This window comes from Symphalangus syndactylus, chromosome 4 (genome assembly GCF_028878055.3).
Source record: "Symphalangus syndactylus isolate Jambi chromosome 4, NHGRI_mSymSyn1-v2.1_pri, whole genome shotgun sequence".
NCBI lineage: Eukaryota > Metazoa > Chordata > Mammalia > Primates > Hylobatidae > Symphalangus > Symphalangus syndactylus.
In genome coordinates, this window is record NC_072426.2 from 53,777,769 (window position 1) to 53,791,974 (window position 14,206).

Genomic DNA, 14,206 nt, shown 5'->3' on the forward strand with positions numbered 1-14,206 from the left:
GCAACATATTTTTCCGTACGTTAATCAACATACTTTGCGATCCCTTATTAAGTTCTAGCCTCTGCAACAAACTGAAAAAAAGCAAAGACGCATAACTCAAATGTGAGAAGCACGGAAATTTCCTAGACCGCAGGGTTCGTTCTCAGTAGTCGGCAATAAGCTGACTTTCAGAGTCAGGAACTTGATAAAGTTGTTTTGGAGGATGCCCCAGCTGTGTGAAGGTCCATTTCGTTTTGCATCTGAAGAGAAGCAAGCCAGAGTCCCCTACAGGGAGTAATGGTTCAGCGGGGCAAGGTTCGAAAACCCAGAGCTGGACAAAGGCGGGAACGCACGCCGCCGTGCCGGGGCTAGGGGTGCTGACGGCTCGCGCAGCTCGCGGGCCTCCGGGTTTGAGGCCCTGGGGTCAGCCCTGCTCCGGGCTTCGCGCCCGGGCGCGGGTCCGAGCCGCCAACTTCGGGCCAATCAGCGAGCGGCGTCCCGGCGCCCACAGCGCCCAGGCCCGCGCCCCCCGCGCCCCCGCGGCAGGAATGGCAGGAACGGATCCGGGCCGAGCCCGACCCGGGACAAGGAGGGGCTGAGCCGCGGGGGATCCTGGAATCGGCAGGGAGGTGGGGATTCTGGGAGGAAAACTCCATTTCCTCCTTCCCTGCCGGCTTCTCCCCTCTACCCTGGCACCCCAAATTTCGATGTGTCGCCTGCCGGGCGCTAAGCGCCGGTGTTGAGAGGCGGCAGCCGCCGCGCCCGGGAAAATGCTGGGCATGTACGTGCCGGACAGGTTCTCCCTGAAGTCCTCCCGGGTTCAGGACGGGATGGGGCTCTACACGGCCCGCAGAGTGCGAAAGGTGGGTGACCCGGCGGCGGCCTGCGCGCCCCTGCACCTCGCGCGCCCTGTGCCTCCCGGAGTCGCCCTGCCGCAGGGCCCGGGGCGTGGCGGGCTTCACCTCGGTCGCCCCTCGCCCGGGCCGGGCCAGGCGTCCGCGGGAAGGCCGGGGACCGCGGGACGCAGCAGGCAGCGCCACGTAGGTGGCGGCGGGGTGCGTTCCGCTGCCGGCCGGTCCAGGGGCGGAACTGCCACCGGCCTCCCTGCTGCAAGATGTCTTTCCTCTCTCCCGCAGGAAGTGAGCGCGGCGGGAGCCTCCCTCTTCCTCGGTTACGGGTGTGAGCTGCGTCTTTGCGTTGGCGAAGGCACGCGTGGGCGGGTGTCTTCCCCCGCCCGCACGCTGCTCCGCTGCCGCCTCTTTTCCTTTAGGATGAATTAATGTGGCTAGAAACGCCTAACTTGCCATGCGGGGATGGGAGGAGCAGCCCAGAGCGCCGCTCCACACAGGCCGTAGAATCTCATTCATACGCCCAGGATTTCCTTCCCTCCTTCTGGAATGTGTTATATGTGCTTTCAGGGAGATGCCAACCAGATAATCTTTGAATGTCTGTACCTTTTTTCTCCGATCTTTTTTTTTTTAATTTGTCTCCAACATCGGTTCGATCTCTCCAGCCAGAAAGTTACAGGCATGTGATGAGAGGAAGCAATTGCTCAGTTCGTACAGGAAGGGCCTGAAAGTGTTGGATGTTGAAAGCAAAGGCCTAGGAAGAGAGGCCACAGGAACAGTCCAGCTCTTTGGATTTGATCATATAATATTGTAACTTTAACAAGTTACATTAGAGTCGTCCTAGCCTTCCTCGCCCTCTTTTCTTAGTAGATATTTTGTAAGATGGAGGTTTGGGCAAGAAGGCTTGTTCAGGTGAGGTATGTTAACAAGAGGTTCAGAGGATGCAGTCAAGAGACACTAGGGTGACTTTCATCTGCATATAACCCCCTCCACTTAGCCTCTGACCTAAAGAGCTGGTGAAGAGTAGTAGAAAGTGCTACTAATCTCCAAAAAGGGCTCCATTGACAACATGATCTCCAGTCATCCTTCAGGGCAAAATTGGAAAAAAATAAACCACTTATTTATTTTTTCAAATGGGAGTTGGGGAGAATGTTCAAATGTTAAAAACAGGAATAAATACTTTATCTGAATTAGAGGTGTATTGAATAGTTGCCAAATGGCCAAATGTTAAAATCAACATTTTTTGAAGGCCGAATACAACCATCACCAAATGACGTCTGTGCAGAGTTGAAATTCTCCTTTTAATTCATTCTTAAAAGATGTGAAAAATTCTCAAACAGACCTTCCTTAAAGGTTTCTGGCTTAAATTTAATGACTTTAAAAATTAAACACAGTTCTTAAAAATCATTTTATTTAATGTTATGAATAGTACTATACCAAACAACTCTACAAACATTAGAATTATTATATAATCCTTGTTGTTTCCTTGTATTACCATATAGATTTTTAGGAACAGCTGGCCAACCTACTTTCTTTTGAGATTTTTATTAATTTCAGTTTATTTTTTTCATGTATTTGATTCTTTGTAAGAATTTTATTTTTGGGCATGCAATGAAATGAACAGCTTCCAAAATCATCATGTATTATTGCATCACTTTACTATTGCAATGATAAATACTTATCTTTTCCCGGCCAGTTTAACTTTGATATATAAAACACATAGAGATTTTCATCCAGATCTTATTTAGAATGCTTCCCTATATTTCAAAGTGAATATGCAGATGTTTGCTATGAATCCAAACTATTATCGACGTTTAGTTATGATCCCAAAATATTCAGTCACAAGGTCATGGACAGGTTTGTTGATCTCAGAAATGACCTTAAAGCAAGTTCCTTTTCCTTCCAAAATCTGAGGACGAAGACAAAGCTAAAGCCAAACAGCAGACTTTAGCTGAATTGTGAGGCTGCAGCTGAGTATCAAGGCATCCCTTACCTGCTTATGAAAGGCAAACGGTCCCTCAATTCTTAGGTATTTTCCAAGTTACCTTGTACTTGGAAGGCCTAATTCTGGCCATAAATCAAGGGATCTGAGAAGAGAGATTTATCAGCAGCTACATTAAGGACCTTACTTAAAAGTTTTTATGCTCTCTATTCTAAACAAATTTTGGAAGATACCACTTTTAATACATGTGTTGGAAATTATAGATGTTTTACCACACTTTTATAACACATATGCTTGTATAACACTCCTGTTTTAAAAAGTGATTGCAATTCAAGCCATCTGTTGATTTCAAATTCAGAGAATCTAATCCAGACTGAGGTTGGGGAATCTTGCTAGAAACCCCACCCTCATTACATTCACCAGGTTGAGATGGGATTTTCTTGCTGGTGGGACCCCTTAATCCTCTAGTCGTACCCCTTTTCGTGCAGTGCTTCGTAGAGTGGTGGTGTCTTTGCAGCAGAATCACCTAATTCCCTGGCTTTACCTTAGTCCTACTAGATTTTTCCTTGGCAATTATCCTTTTTTGCTGGTCTGTTGCCTCTAATTTTTTTTCCCAGTATAAAAATCTGTATAGTGACAACTCAAGAAAAGGAAAAGAGTCAGTTAGAAAGCTTTTGAGAAGAAAAAGGAGACCTGAGTTCATTCACACTTTTACACATTGTGATTTGCTAATAATCAGAATAAGGAAAAATAATGAAATTGACACTTTTTGCATGCTATGTGCCAGACCCTGTCTAATGCTTGCTGTGTTTTCTCAGGAGCACAGTTGAATGCTTCAGTGAAAATGTGGCATTTTAGGTTGCAAAGTATTATGCAGACTAAAATTAATATTAGTTACTCAAAACTCATAAATTAAGTATACATCCAATAAAAATTTAAAGTTAAACAAACACCTTACTACATTACATTTTTTTGTTTCATGACCATTTCTTTCCTAGCTTGCTTATATGATTAACCACCAGTGGGTGGTGTTTTTTGACATTGTACCTGAAACTGCAAAGTGGAAAGGTTATTTCAAGCTCTCAGATTATGCGATTTTAAGGGAAAGATTAAGGTGGAAATACACTGCTCTCAGCTTTCTTTCCCTTTAGATATTTTAGGCTGTAGGTTTTTCTTCTCTGACTTTCAGTCATTTAATCATTCTTATGTGGCAGGTACTGTACTAGGCCCTGGGAATACACAGGTGAGCAAGACAGACAAGGTCTTTTTCTGCAAGGAGCTTGCTTTCTTGTGTGGGGAGATAGGCAGTAAACAAGGAGAAAATGGAAGATTACCAAAATGATTGAGGCATGTGTTAAATTAATTGCAGGAAATAAACAGGATGAGGCATTAAAGAGTAAATGAGGGGTGGGTCTACTTTAGGAGGGTCAGCAGGGAAGACTTCTCAGAGGAAATGACATCTGAGCAGAGAGCTGAAGTCGCTGAGCCAGCCAGGAGATTCTCTAGGAAGAGAAGTGCAGAGAGCCAACCTGTTCAGCATAAAGCTTTTCCTCTTTCAAAGTGCGTGTCTCTGGGCTTTGGCCAGAGGCATGCTTCCCAGCCTGTGGGCTGGCCAGTTGGCAGGCTGTAACCTTTTAGGAGAAATAAAGTCTTGTCTCCGCCTCTCCGTTTCTAAAATTATATCTTGTAATTTTTTGCTGAGTTAACAGACGTCATCTAATTGGCACATCCTCATTTTACAGGTGAGAACACTGAATCCCAGAGAGTTGCAGGGAGCCTCGCAGCTCCCAGTTGCCTCTCAGATTCCTCTGCCTTCCACAGTTTCAACTCCCTCCTTTCCAAACCAAGGCACACACCTTGATTCTCAGTGAGGGATTTGTACTAAGGTCATTTGGTGAGGTAAAATCCTAAGTAAAAGAAAAAAAAATACCTGAAGTAAAGGCTTAAAGGTGAGTTTGTAAAATTACAGTAAGATTTTAAAACAAAAATCAAATTTTACAAAGTTAAAAAAAAATCAAAGAAAGAAAAAAGCTGAAACAGATAAGTAAATAAAAGCCTGTAGAGGAAAAATCACCATGCATAAATGTTAATACAGGAAGACCAGATTTTGTGGGATAAGGTGTTGTGTTGATCAGTGTAGAAGGTGACTTGTCTGAAGAAACATGGATTTGTATCCAAAGGCTAAAAATCTGCCAGCCAGTGTTTGCTTTCCTGGTGGCTGATGATAACTAATCTGGAAACATAATCAGAGGAAAAGTAATCAGGAAGCCTGCCATATATGCTATCTCTTCCCTGTGTTCACACATTCACACTTCTCCATAGTGACTCAAGGCAGCTTTGTATTTCCTGGTGTTATTAAACATTTTTTAATTATGTAACTACTCTAATATTTTCTCCAAAACTATATTTTTTGTGTGTGATAATGGCAGCTACAATTAATTCAATAAGTATGTATTGAACTATGGCAGTTTTAGGCACTGTTTTAGTCACTAGTGGCAGAAAAGCGAGTGACAGAGACAACAGTCACTAGATGCTTTACACATTCTTTAGTGAAGTCCTGCAATAAACCTGCAAGGGGGCTGTTAGAATCCCTGTTTTATAGATGAGAGAGGTGATGTTGAGGAAGGTTATATCAGTCCTAGGTGGATTAATGAAAATTTGAACTCAGGTCATTCCATATATACTTTTCCTTAAAAATGTTTTTTCTCTATTCTGATAAAATGCTATATCCACAAATATACAAACACATGCACACTTTTTTAAAAAAACATGAGTTTAAAAAAATAAGAAAAGAGTAAACTCACTTCATCATCTCACATTTTTCATTCAACGGTATCTTATGGAAATTCCTTTATCTACCTTGGCTTTGTTTTTTTTTTTAATGTGTGACTATAGTCTATGCTGTGGATGTGCCATAATTTTTATTTATTCAGGTCTTGTTTTACACATTCATTTAACAGTCTTTATCACTCTATATGCCAAGACCTGTACTATTCACTTTGGGGTACAATAGTTAAGAAAATAGGTATGCTGGCTCTTGGGGAGCTTGCAGTCCAGTGAGGGAAGACACAAAATAACAGACCTACAAGATAACTTTTATACTATTTTAAATATTATAAGCATTATAGAAAAAAGAAAAAGTGCTAGGTATGGTTGACTTGGCAGAAGAGATGTGTGGGTGTGTGTGTGGGATGCTATAAATGTTAGATGGGTCAGTTAATCCTCACTAAACAGGAGAGATTTGGGCAGTTATTTGAAGGGTGGTAGGAAATTAGCCAAACATATATCTACGGGAAGAGCATTCTAAGTGCAGAAGGGGCAGCTACAGTAAAGGATCTAAGATGGGAGTTTGCCTGTTGTGGTCCAAGAACAAGGAGGTCAGTGTGGCTGGAATGGAATGAGCAAGTGGGCAAGCAGTTGAGGAGGAGATCAGAGGGCTAGTGAAGGGATGAGTGTTAGGGGAAGATCTACTGCTTAGAGCCCTTTAGGCCACTGCAAAGCCTTTGGCTTTTACTTTGAGTGAAATGAGAGGGCACTGTAGAGTTTTGAGCAAAGGAGTGACATAAGTTTATCAAGCATGACTGGCTGTTCTGTTGAGAAAAGTTTGCCACAGGGCAAGTGTGTAAACTGGGAGAGTTAGGATTCTATTGCAGTAATCCATGTGAGAGGTGATGACAGTTTAGACCAAGATAGTGGCTACTTTGGTAGTATGGGGTAACAGAATGTGCTGATAGGATTGGATGTGAAGTGTGAAAGAATGGGAAGGATTCAGGATGATTCCAAGGATTTTAGCCTGAGGAATTGGAAGGATTGGATTATCAGCCAGCAACTGAGATGGGGAAGGTTGTGGGTAGAGCAGGTTTGAAGAGGGCAGATCAGGGGTTCAGTTTAAGGCATGTTGTTTTTGAGATGTCTATTAGACAGCAAGGGGATATGTCAAAGTGTCAGTGAGATACAATTGTATAATGCAGTTCCTCCTTCTCATTCTTTAAAATGTCACACATTTTATGTTATATGTTATAAATCTTACAGTATGCATTTACTCTTGTTTCTTTAGATCATCAGTGATCTTTTAGAGCATTAAAATGAAGACAAATTATCTTTGTTATGTACCTTTACTTTTTACCATTACATTTAGCTATTTATTTATTTATTTATTTATTTATGAGATAGAGTCTTGCTCTGTCGTCCAGGCTAAAGTGCAGAGGTGCGATCTCAGCTCACTGCAACCTTTGCCTCCCAGGTTCCAGCTATTCTCCTGCCTCAGCCTCCTGAGTAGCTGTGATTACAGGTGCCCACCACCACACCTGGCTAATTTTTGTATTTTTAGTAGACAGGGTTTTACCATGTTGGCCAGGCTGATCTCGAACTCCTGACCTCAAGTGATTTGCCCACCTCGGCCTCCCAAAGTGCTGGGATTACAGGCCTGAACCACCGTGCCTGGCCCATTTATTTTTATTTATTTTGAACTAAGTTTCTGTCTGGTATCATATTCTGAATACTGAAGAACTTCATTTAACATTTCTTACAACACTTGTCTTCTGGCAACGAATTTTCTCAGCCTTTATCTGCCTTTCTGCCCTGCTCTTGTTCTTCTCCTGACAGTGGACTTCGCTGTGTTATTTTTTGGTGCTGAGTGGGCTGATGGTGAGGGGTATGGAAGAAAGGTTTCTGTTGTCTTGTTCTATTCTCCCTCTTATGTAGACTTTCTCTGCCTGGGCCCTGGGAGTTGGGCTTTCTCAATATGCCTGCTCCTCTTCCCCAGGAGAGCTAATCTTTTAACTTGTGTCAGTGGTTGGTCTTTTGTGGGTGAACATTTCTTGTCCCTTCCCCCGTGGTAGGAGTTCTTTGATGGTTGTCGTCTAAGTGCTTGAGCCTGTACTGTTTCCTGCCCTTCTCCCCGCAGTGGTGGATCTTTACTGGGGTCATCCTGGGGATGACATAGTTTACTGCTTTTCTTGCAGTAGCTAAAGGCTTTCTTCTGATATGAGAAAAAGGTCAGGACAGGAGGTGTACACTGTCATGCCATTCTTGCAGCAGCTGCTGTTCTGCTCTTGCATGACAGCACCACTGAGGAAGTCTCTCTTCGTTCTCCCATCTGTTCCCAAACCTCTCTCACATGGGGAGGTCCTTGGAAAAGAATGTGAGCATGCCTGTGAGCATCTCTTGGGTCTGGGGCTTGCTGTAGTTCTATGCCTTCATTCTGTCTCACATTCCTCCTTTAGCAAGTTGTTAAAATGTTAGTTCATTTTTTACTTGTTTGGATGGTGAATGGAGGAGGGCACTGGTCACAGGTAAGCTAGCGCTCTCCTTAAGAAAAGTTATGATTTTGCAGTTTATCGTTCTCATTGTTAGGATAGTAGTGATACTCTTACCTTCTTGGTGGAAACTGAACTTTTATATATTTTTTATTTCAATAGCTTTAGGGGTACAAGTGGTTTTTGGTTACATGGATGAATTGTATATTGGTGAAGTTTGAGATTTTGATGTACCCCTCACTGAGTAATGTATGTTATATCCAATATGGAGTTTGGGTGCCCCTCCTAGCCTATCTCTTCTGAGTGTCCAGTGTTCATTATACCACTCTGTATGCCTTTGTGTACCCACAGCTTAGCTCCCATTTGTAAGTGAGAACATGTGGTATTTGGTTTTCCATTCCTGAGTTACTTCACTTAGAATAATGGCTTCCAGCTGGATCCAAGCTGCTGCCAGAGACATTATTTTGTTATTTTTTATGGCCGAGTAGTATTCCATTGTGTATATATACGTTTTCTTTTATCCGCTCATAAGCTGATGGGCACTTAGGTTGATTCCATCTTTTTATGATTGTGAATTGGGCTGTGATAAACATACATGTGCAGGTGTCTTTTTGATACAATGCAGTTGATACAAAGCATTTCCCCTGCTTGCACTCACTCCATCCTGCAGCCCTTGGAAGAAGGTGCCTGCTTCTCTTTTGCCTTCCACCATGATTCTAAGTTTCCTGATGCCTCCCTAGCAATGTGGAACTGTGAGCCAATTAAACCTTTTTCCTTTATAAATTACCCAGACTTAGGGAAGTTCTTTATAGCAGTGTGAGACTAGACTAATACACTTCTCATCCCTTTAAAAAAATACTGTGGAGTTATATTTTTTTATGTGAGGTTTCCTGGATCTATTCTCTAAATATCATATTTTTATCTGGTCATGGTTTTCACTTGAGATTTTGTTTTCAAATTTGATTCTAAATATCATACTTTTATCTGTTCATATTTTTCACTTGAGATTTTTTTTTAATTTGATTCTTGTCTCTTTCTTTCAATTCATTCTGTAAAGATATTTAATTGGGAAGTTAATGGTTTTTAACTCTTAAAAGTTTTTTTTTTATTTTTGAGTGCTGTATTTGAATCTCCTTAAGTTTTGTTAGGTAATTCAGTTATTCTCTTTAGTTGAGGTATTCTGTCTGCTGCAGAACACAGAGCATGCGTCTAATTTTTCTGCCTTATCTTCCTTTTTGTAGCAGCTCTACTCCTTTGTATGGGCTATATCCCTTGGTTGACTCATTGGAGCTCATGACTGGTTATTGAATAGTCCTCTGTGGTGTCAGTCCTGCAGGTGGGAGAAGGCAAATGGGTCTCTCTTCAGTGGGCCTGCACTGGCAGATAGGCTGTCAGTTCCCTGTCAGTCAGCTTTCTGGTCTCCTTGTACTTTCATGGGCATCAAGAGCAGGAAAGATTGTGGGCTGCGACCCCCTCCATCTCTGACTTTCAAATTCTTTTTGGGATTCACTGGTTTTCAGTCCTTGTCCCTGCTGTCCTCTACCTTATTATAAGTCTACTGGAGAGAACACCTCACACCAGATTTCTGCCAGAACCTAAGGCTTCACTTGCATCCATTTGCCCACAGATGCTAGTAGTAGTTGTTTTGCTCAAGAGAGGAAAGTAACAAGTTTGAGGGTGAAGGGGAAAGATGTTGCATTCAGATCACCATATACCCACAATTCTTTTTGTCACATCTCTGCATTTCTGTTTTGTATTATTTCTTAAGTGATGCATTTCATAAAGAAGAATTCCATTTTATTATAGGCACCACTACATTTCTTTCCCCTGACCTCTGCTATATCAACTGGAGTAAGAGAGACAACCACAGTAATTAAACTTGAAGTTTTTGTTCTCCCTCTAACAGGAAGTTGGCAGATGGAACAAGATGTTTGTGGCCATTAGTTCAGTGGCTCAAAATGTCAGGGCAGAAGTCTTTGCAATTCTCTTGGACTCAGGGTGGCTGCTTCAGCCCCAGCTATCATGCTCATATTCCAGGTGGGGAGAAACAGGATTGGGTATACGTTCTAGTTGACTCAGCTTCATTTAAGAACTTGTGTGATAGTTCCGTACAATGATTTCTGCTCGCAGGTTGTTTGCTCCCTTCTCTTCGAGATAAATGTAGTATTTTACCTGGATACTTTAGTACCCTTAACAAGATCAGTGTTCTAGTACTAACAGGAATGGATATAGGGAGGCAACTAGTCTGCCTCAGACTTCCTACAGTAGGGAAGGAAGATTGGTTGTTTTTCACATTGAACTTTTAAGAAACACATTTAATACACTATTGAAGGTCTATTTGTATTGCAAAGGCACATACATGCACAGTAGTTTAACATTGAAACATAATTATGTTCTAAGTGAGGACTCCAGTCTCCTTCTGTGAAAAACATCATAATTTCAAATATAAATGACTCAACTGCAGATTGATTCACTTTAATGTATTTATTTCATCTATATGTATATTTTTTATTTCTGAACTATTTCAAAGTAAATTACAGACATTGTGACAATTCACCCCTCAATACTTTAGCATAAGGACATTCTCCTAAATAGCCATGATGCCATTTTAGCAAATCCAACAAAAATAACAGTAATTTCCTAATGTCTTCTAATGCTGGTCCATATTTAAATTACTCCAATTGCCTACAAAATGTTTTTATAGCTATATATTTTTGAACCGGGATCTGATCAAAGACCACATATTACATTTAGTTATGTCTATTAAATATCTCTTTAATCCGTCACTCCCACTTTTTAATAACAGTGACTCTCTGAAGAGATCCTGTCAGTTGTAGAGCATCTCACACCTGGATTTACCTGATTACATTTCCAGGGCTTTATTTAACTTGTTTCTCTATCTTCTATGTTTCCTGCAGTCTGGAAGTTAGAGATAAATATTTCTGGCAAAAATACATTATGGAGTGATGCTGGTTTATTTGTGCTGCATAATAGTAGGGGGCATATAATGTATCTGGCTTCCCACTGTTACTGATGCCAACATTGGGTTAAGGTAATTTTTCTATTGCAAATGTACTGTTTCCCCTTTGTTCTTAGCAAGTAATCTGTGAGCTGATACTACTATATAGATTTTATTTTTCACCATCAACCTTTTGCCTAATGGTTTTAGTATCCATAGAGAATTCTCGCCAAATCAGTAATATTATTAGGGATTTCAAAATGGTGATTCTCTAACTCAAATATTCCCCCTTTATTTATAAGTTAGCATTCTCCTGTAAAGAAGAGCTTTTCATCATCAATTTCTGCTGTCTGGTTATCCTGAACTATGGTTACTATTGAAAAGGCAGGACAAAATGCTTAATTCCTTTTCTTTACTAATTTTAATAATAACCTATTATCCTCTAATGATAACAAATGAGATTTTAAAAAAATTTCCTTTTTTCTCTCACTGATGGTATGGACTTACAAATTTGTTAATGTGTTTCAATCAGTTATCCCCTTGTCCCCTTCGAGTCTCAAATTGTTCTAAATTTGGTCTGTGGAAGCTCTTTCTATTGGAATTTAAAAGCTGGAAGAAATCCTAGAATCAACTAATCTAAATCCCTCAGTTTTGTAGATAAGGAAACTGAGGCTTAGAAGATAGTGCTTTTCCCCACAATTCTGAGAGAGGTATCTGCAGTGAATCTTGTTTTTAACTTCTAATAACATTCAGCAAAATGAGAGAAAATGGCCCACATTTTTGCAATCATACAGTTTTTGTTTATTAAAAGTTACTGTCTAGTCCAGTGAATAGAAGATTGAATGGATTAATTATCTGCTTTATTCAGAAACGGTTTGAATAAAAACAAAGATGCTCTATTATGGGCTGGACATTGGATCAGTCTGAGAAGTGAGTTTGACTCTGACAGTTTGGTGTGTACAGGCTGAATTTATCTTGAAGTCACATTTTATTTGACCTGCACAAAGTGTTGAATTCTTGGAATTCATTGCCAATGTAAAAAATTAGTGATTTCACACACAAATTTGAGTTATTAGCTTCTCTAAAAATCATGTATATATCTGGCAACATCGGGCCCACATGATGATATGGCAACATTCAGTTGGAGTGGAAAAGTTTTTAGGTGGCATGCCCTTTCCACCTTACCTCCTGGCTACTCTCTAATGTATCACTTACATGTTTATTGTTGGGTATCTGGTGTTGTGTTGCCCTGCTGCCTAACTTGTAAGTGTTTGAGGTGGTGACTCTTGAGATAGAAGCGAAAAAGTCTAGGAAAGTTCTTGCAAAGAAATCACAGATCAAAGGTGATACCAATAATGCAGGCACAAATGGACAGCAAGAAAATGGAAGAGCAGACAGTTTTCCTATCTGCTAGTGTGAAATCTTCAGCAGGTTTATTACAAAAAGTAAAACTAATGATATCAGGAAGTCAGCCAGAAATTTTTGAAGTTTTCAAGAAGAGTGTTTGAAATACGGGTTTCGTTCCTGTCATTGATTTTGAACCTCCTCCTAGGTGTTTAATTTACTAAAGCACATATATATACTTCATTTATGATGAATCATATGAAAAACTTTCATTTTGTAGGTCAAAAGTGGTCAAATATTGGCAATTTCTTGTAATTCCACTAAAAGAAAAAGAATTATATATGTATGGGGTATGTGCCCCAAACTTCCCTTTCATAGATGTGCTGCCCAAGCAGATCTGAAGTCCACTGAGGTAGAAGAGGCTTATACTGAAGTTAGAATCTCTATAGGAAATGTGGTTAGTGACTAAAAATAAAATTGTAATTACAGTTTGAAGAAACTACTGTTTGTATCATAGAGAAAACAGTGAACAAAGAGAGAAGGATTGGGTAAGTGGTGCGGGAATCCCTAGGGGAAGGCTTCCTCAGAGTGGGTCTGCTCAGTATAAAATCTTCATCTAAAGCCAAATATAAATTAGGTCTTCAGTATCTGCATTGTTTCTCACCACAGTAGTATGGATAATTGAAAGTTGGCTGTTTACGTTTTTATAATCTTGCAGCCATGAAAACTCAAGTTTATTTGATGAACTCTTTCTAATAGACCCAGTAAGTTACTTTGAAGCAATGTCATCAAAGATAGAAAGCTAATTTACCTCCCCATCAGTGTTTTTATGTCAGTGTGTTTTAAGCTAATATACCTCCCCATCAGTGTTTTTATGTCAGTATGTTTTTCAAGCTGTGAATCGCAGCCCATCAATGAGTTCTGTAATTAATTTAGCGGGTCAAAACTCTTTTTTTTTAGACATATGAAATAACACAGAGTAGACAATATGAAGAAATTTATACAGTATCACAGGTTTTTTTTTGTCTTTTCTTTGAAGGATATTCCTGAAATATTAAGTATCTCAGTTTTATAGGTGTGTGTTTCTGTGTATGTGTGAATGGCTCTAGATTGGCTTTAACATAAGCTCACAGTTTCTTCAAATCAGTAGTCAAGGTATTGAGTGTGTACATTGGGCAATTGCATGGCCCAGGTCATTGCTAAATTGTAGTCAATGGAAAGCTGAGGAGGTGGCATCAGGTGGCCTCAGCAGTGGACCATGCAGCTGTCTGTCAGGGTTTTGAGTGTTGGCTTGGTGAAGTGGATGTTGCCTGAGCACTCCACTCAGAATAAACCACTGGTTCCTGATACTATGTCTAATCATCGCCACCTGATTGACCTTAATCAAGCAAGCTATTTAAATTCCGAGGCTCAATTTTCTTAGTTGTTAAATGGGGAAACTCCCACATAGGATTATTTGGAGTGTGGCACATGGTAGTTCAGTAAGTGTTAACTCTTCTCCCCTGTTCTTGTGGAGCTTTTCCTACCTGCCGTCAAATCCTGGTTAGGTCCCGTCTGGAGGAGAGAAGTGATTACTTTGTAAAGAAAGCCAAGCCTCTTTGGGGCTGTTGTATTTGAGTGTGATGTTGAATGCCCATTTTAGCATGAGGGGACTAGTGAGGCATGAGAGGATTGTGAAGCAGAGCAGGCTTCTAGCTTCTTTGAAATTGGCTGTCTAAACTTTGTATTAATATCTCTAATGTTATGAATAGTCAGCAATCTCCCTGTTTCTTTGCTATGCCTGTGTTTAAATTACTTACAATTATAGTCTTGATTTGAGGAATCTCTGTGGGTATTTTCCGCCCCTAAGTTAACATTAAAGAAATGGTCTTCCTGG

At 40.6% G+C, this 14,206-nt stretch overlaps 1 protein-coding gene across 5 annotated transcripts in view; it reads left to right on the forward strand.

Moving 5' to 3' along the window:
• Window positions 1–477: 477 nt before the first annotated feature.
• Window positions 478–14,206, forward strand: part of PRDM5 (PR/SET domain 5) — a 224,831-nt gene continuing 211,102 nt past the window's right edge. For all 5 annotated transcript variants that reach the window (XR_008657098.2, XM_055274694.2, XM_055274695.2 and 2 more), the window contains exon 1: window positions 478–842. Coding sequence is in view for 4 of the 5 variants with exons in the window: in XM_055274694.2 (XP_055130669.1) it covers window positions 750–842 (93 nt within the window). In the remaining variant the exon portion in view is untranslated. The remainder of the gene's footprint in view (window positions 843–14,206) is intronic.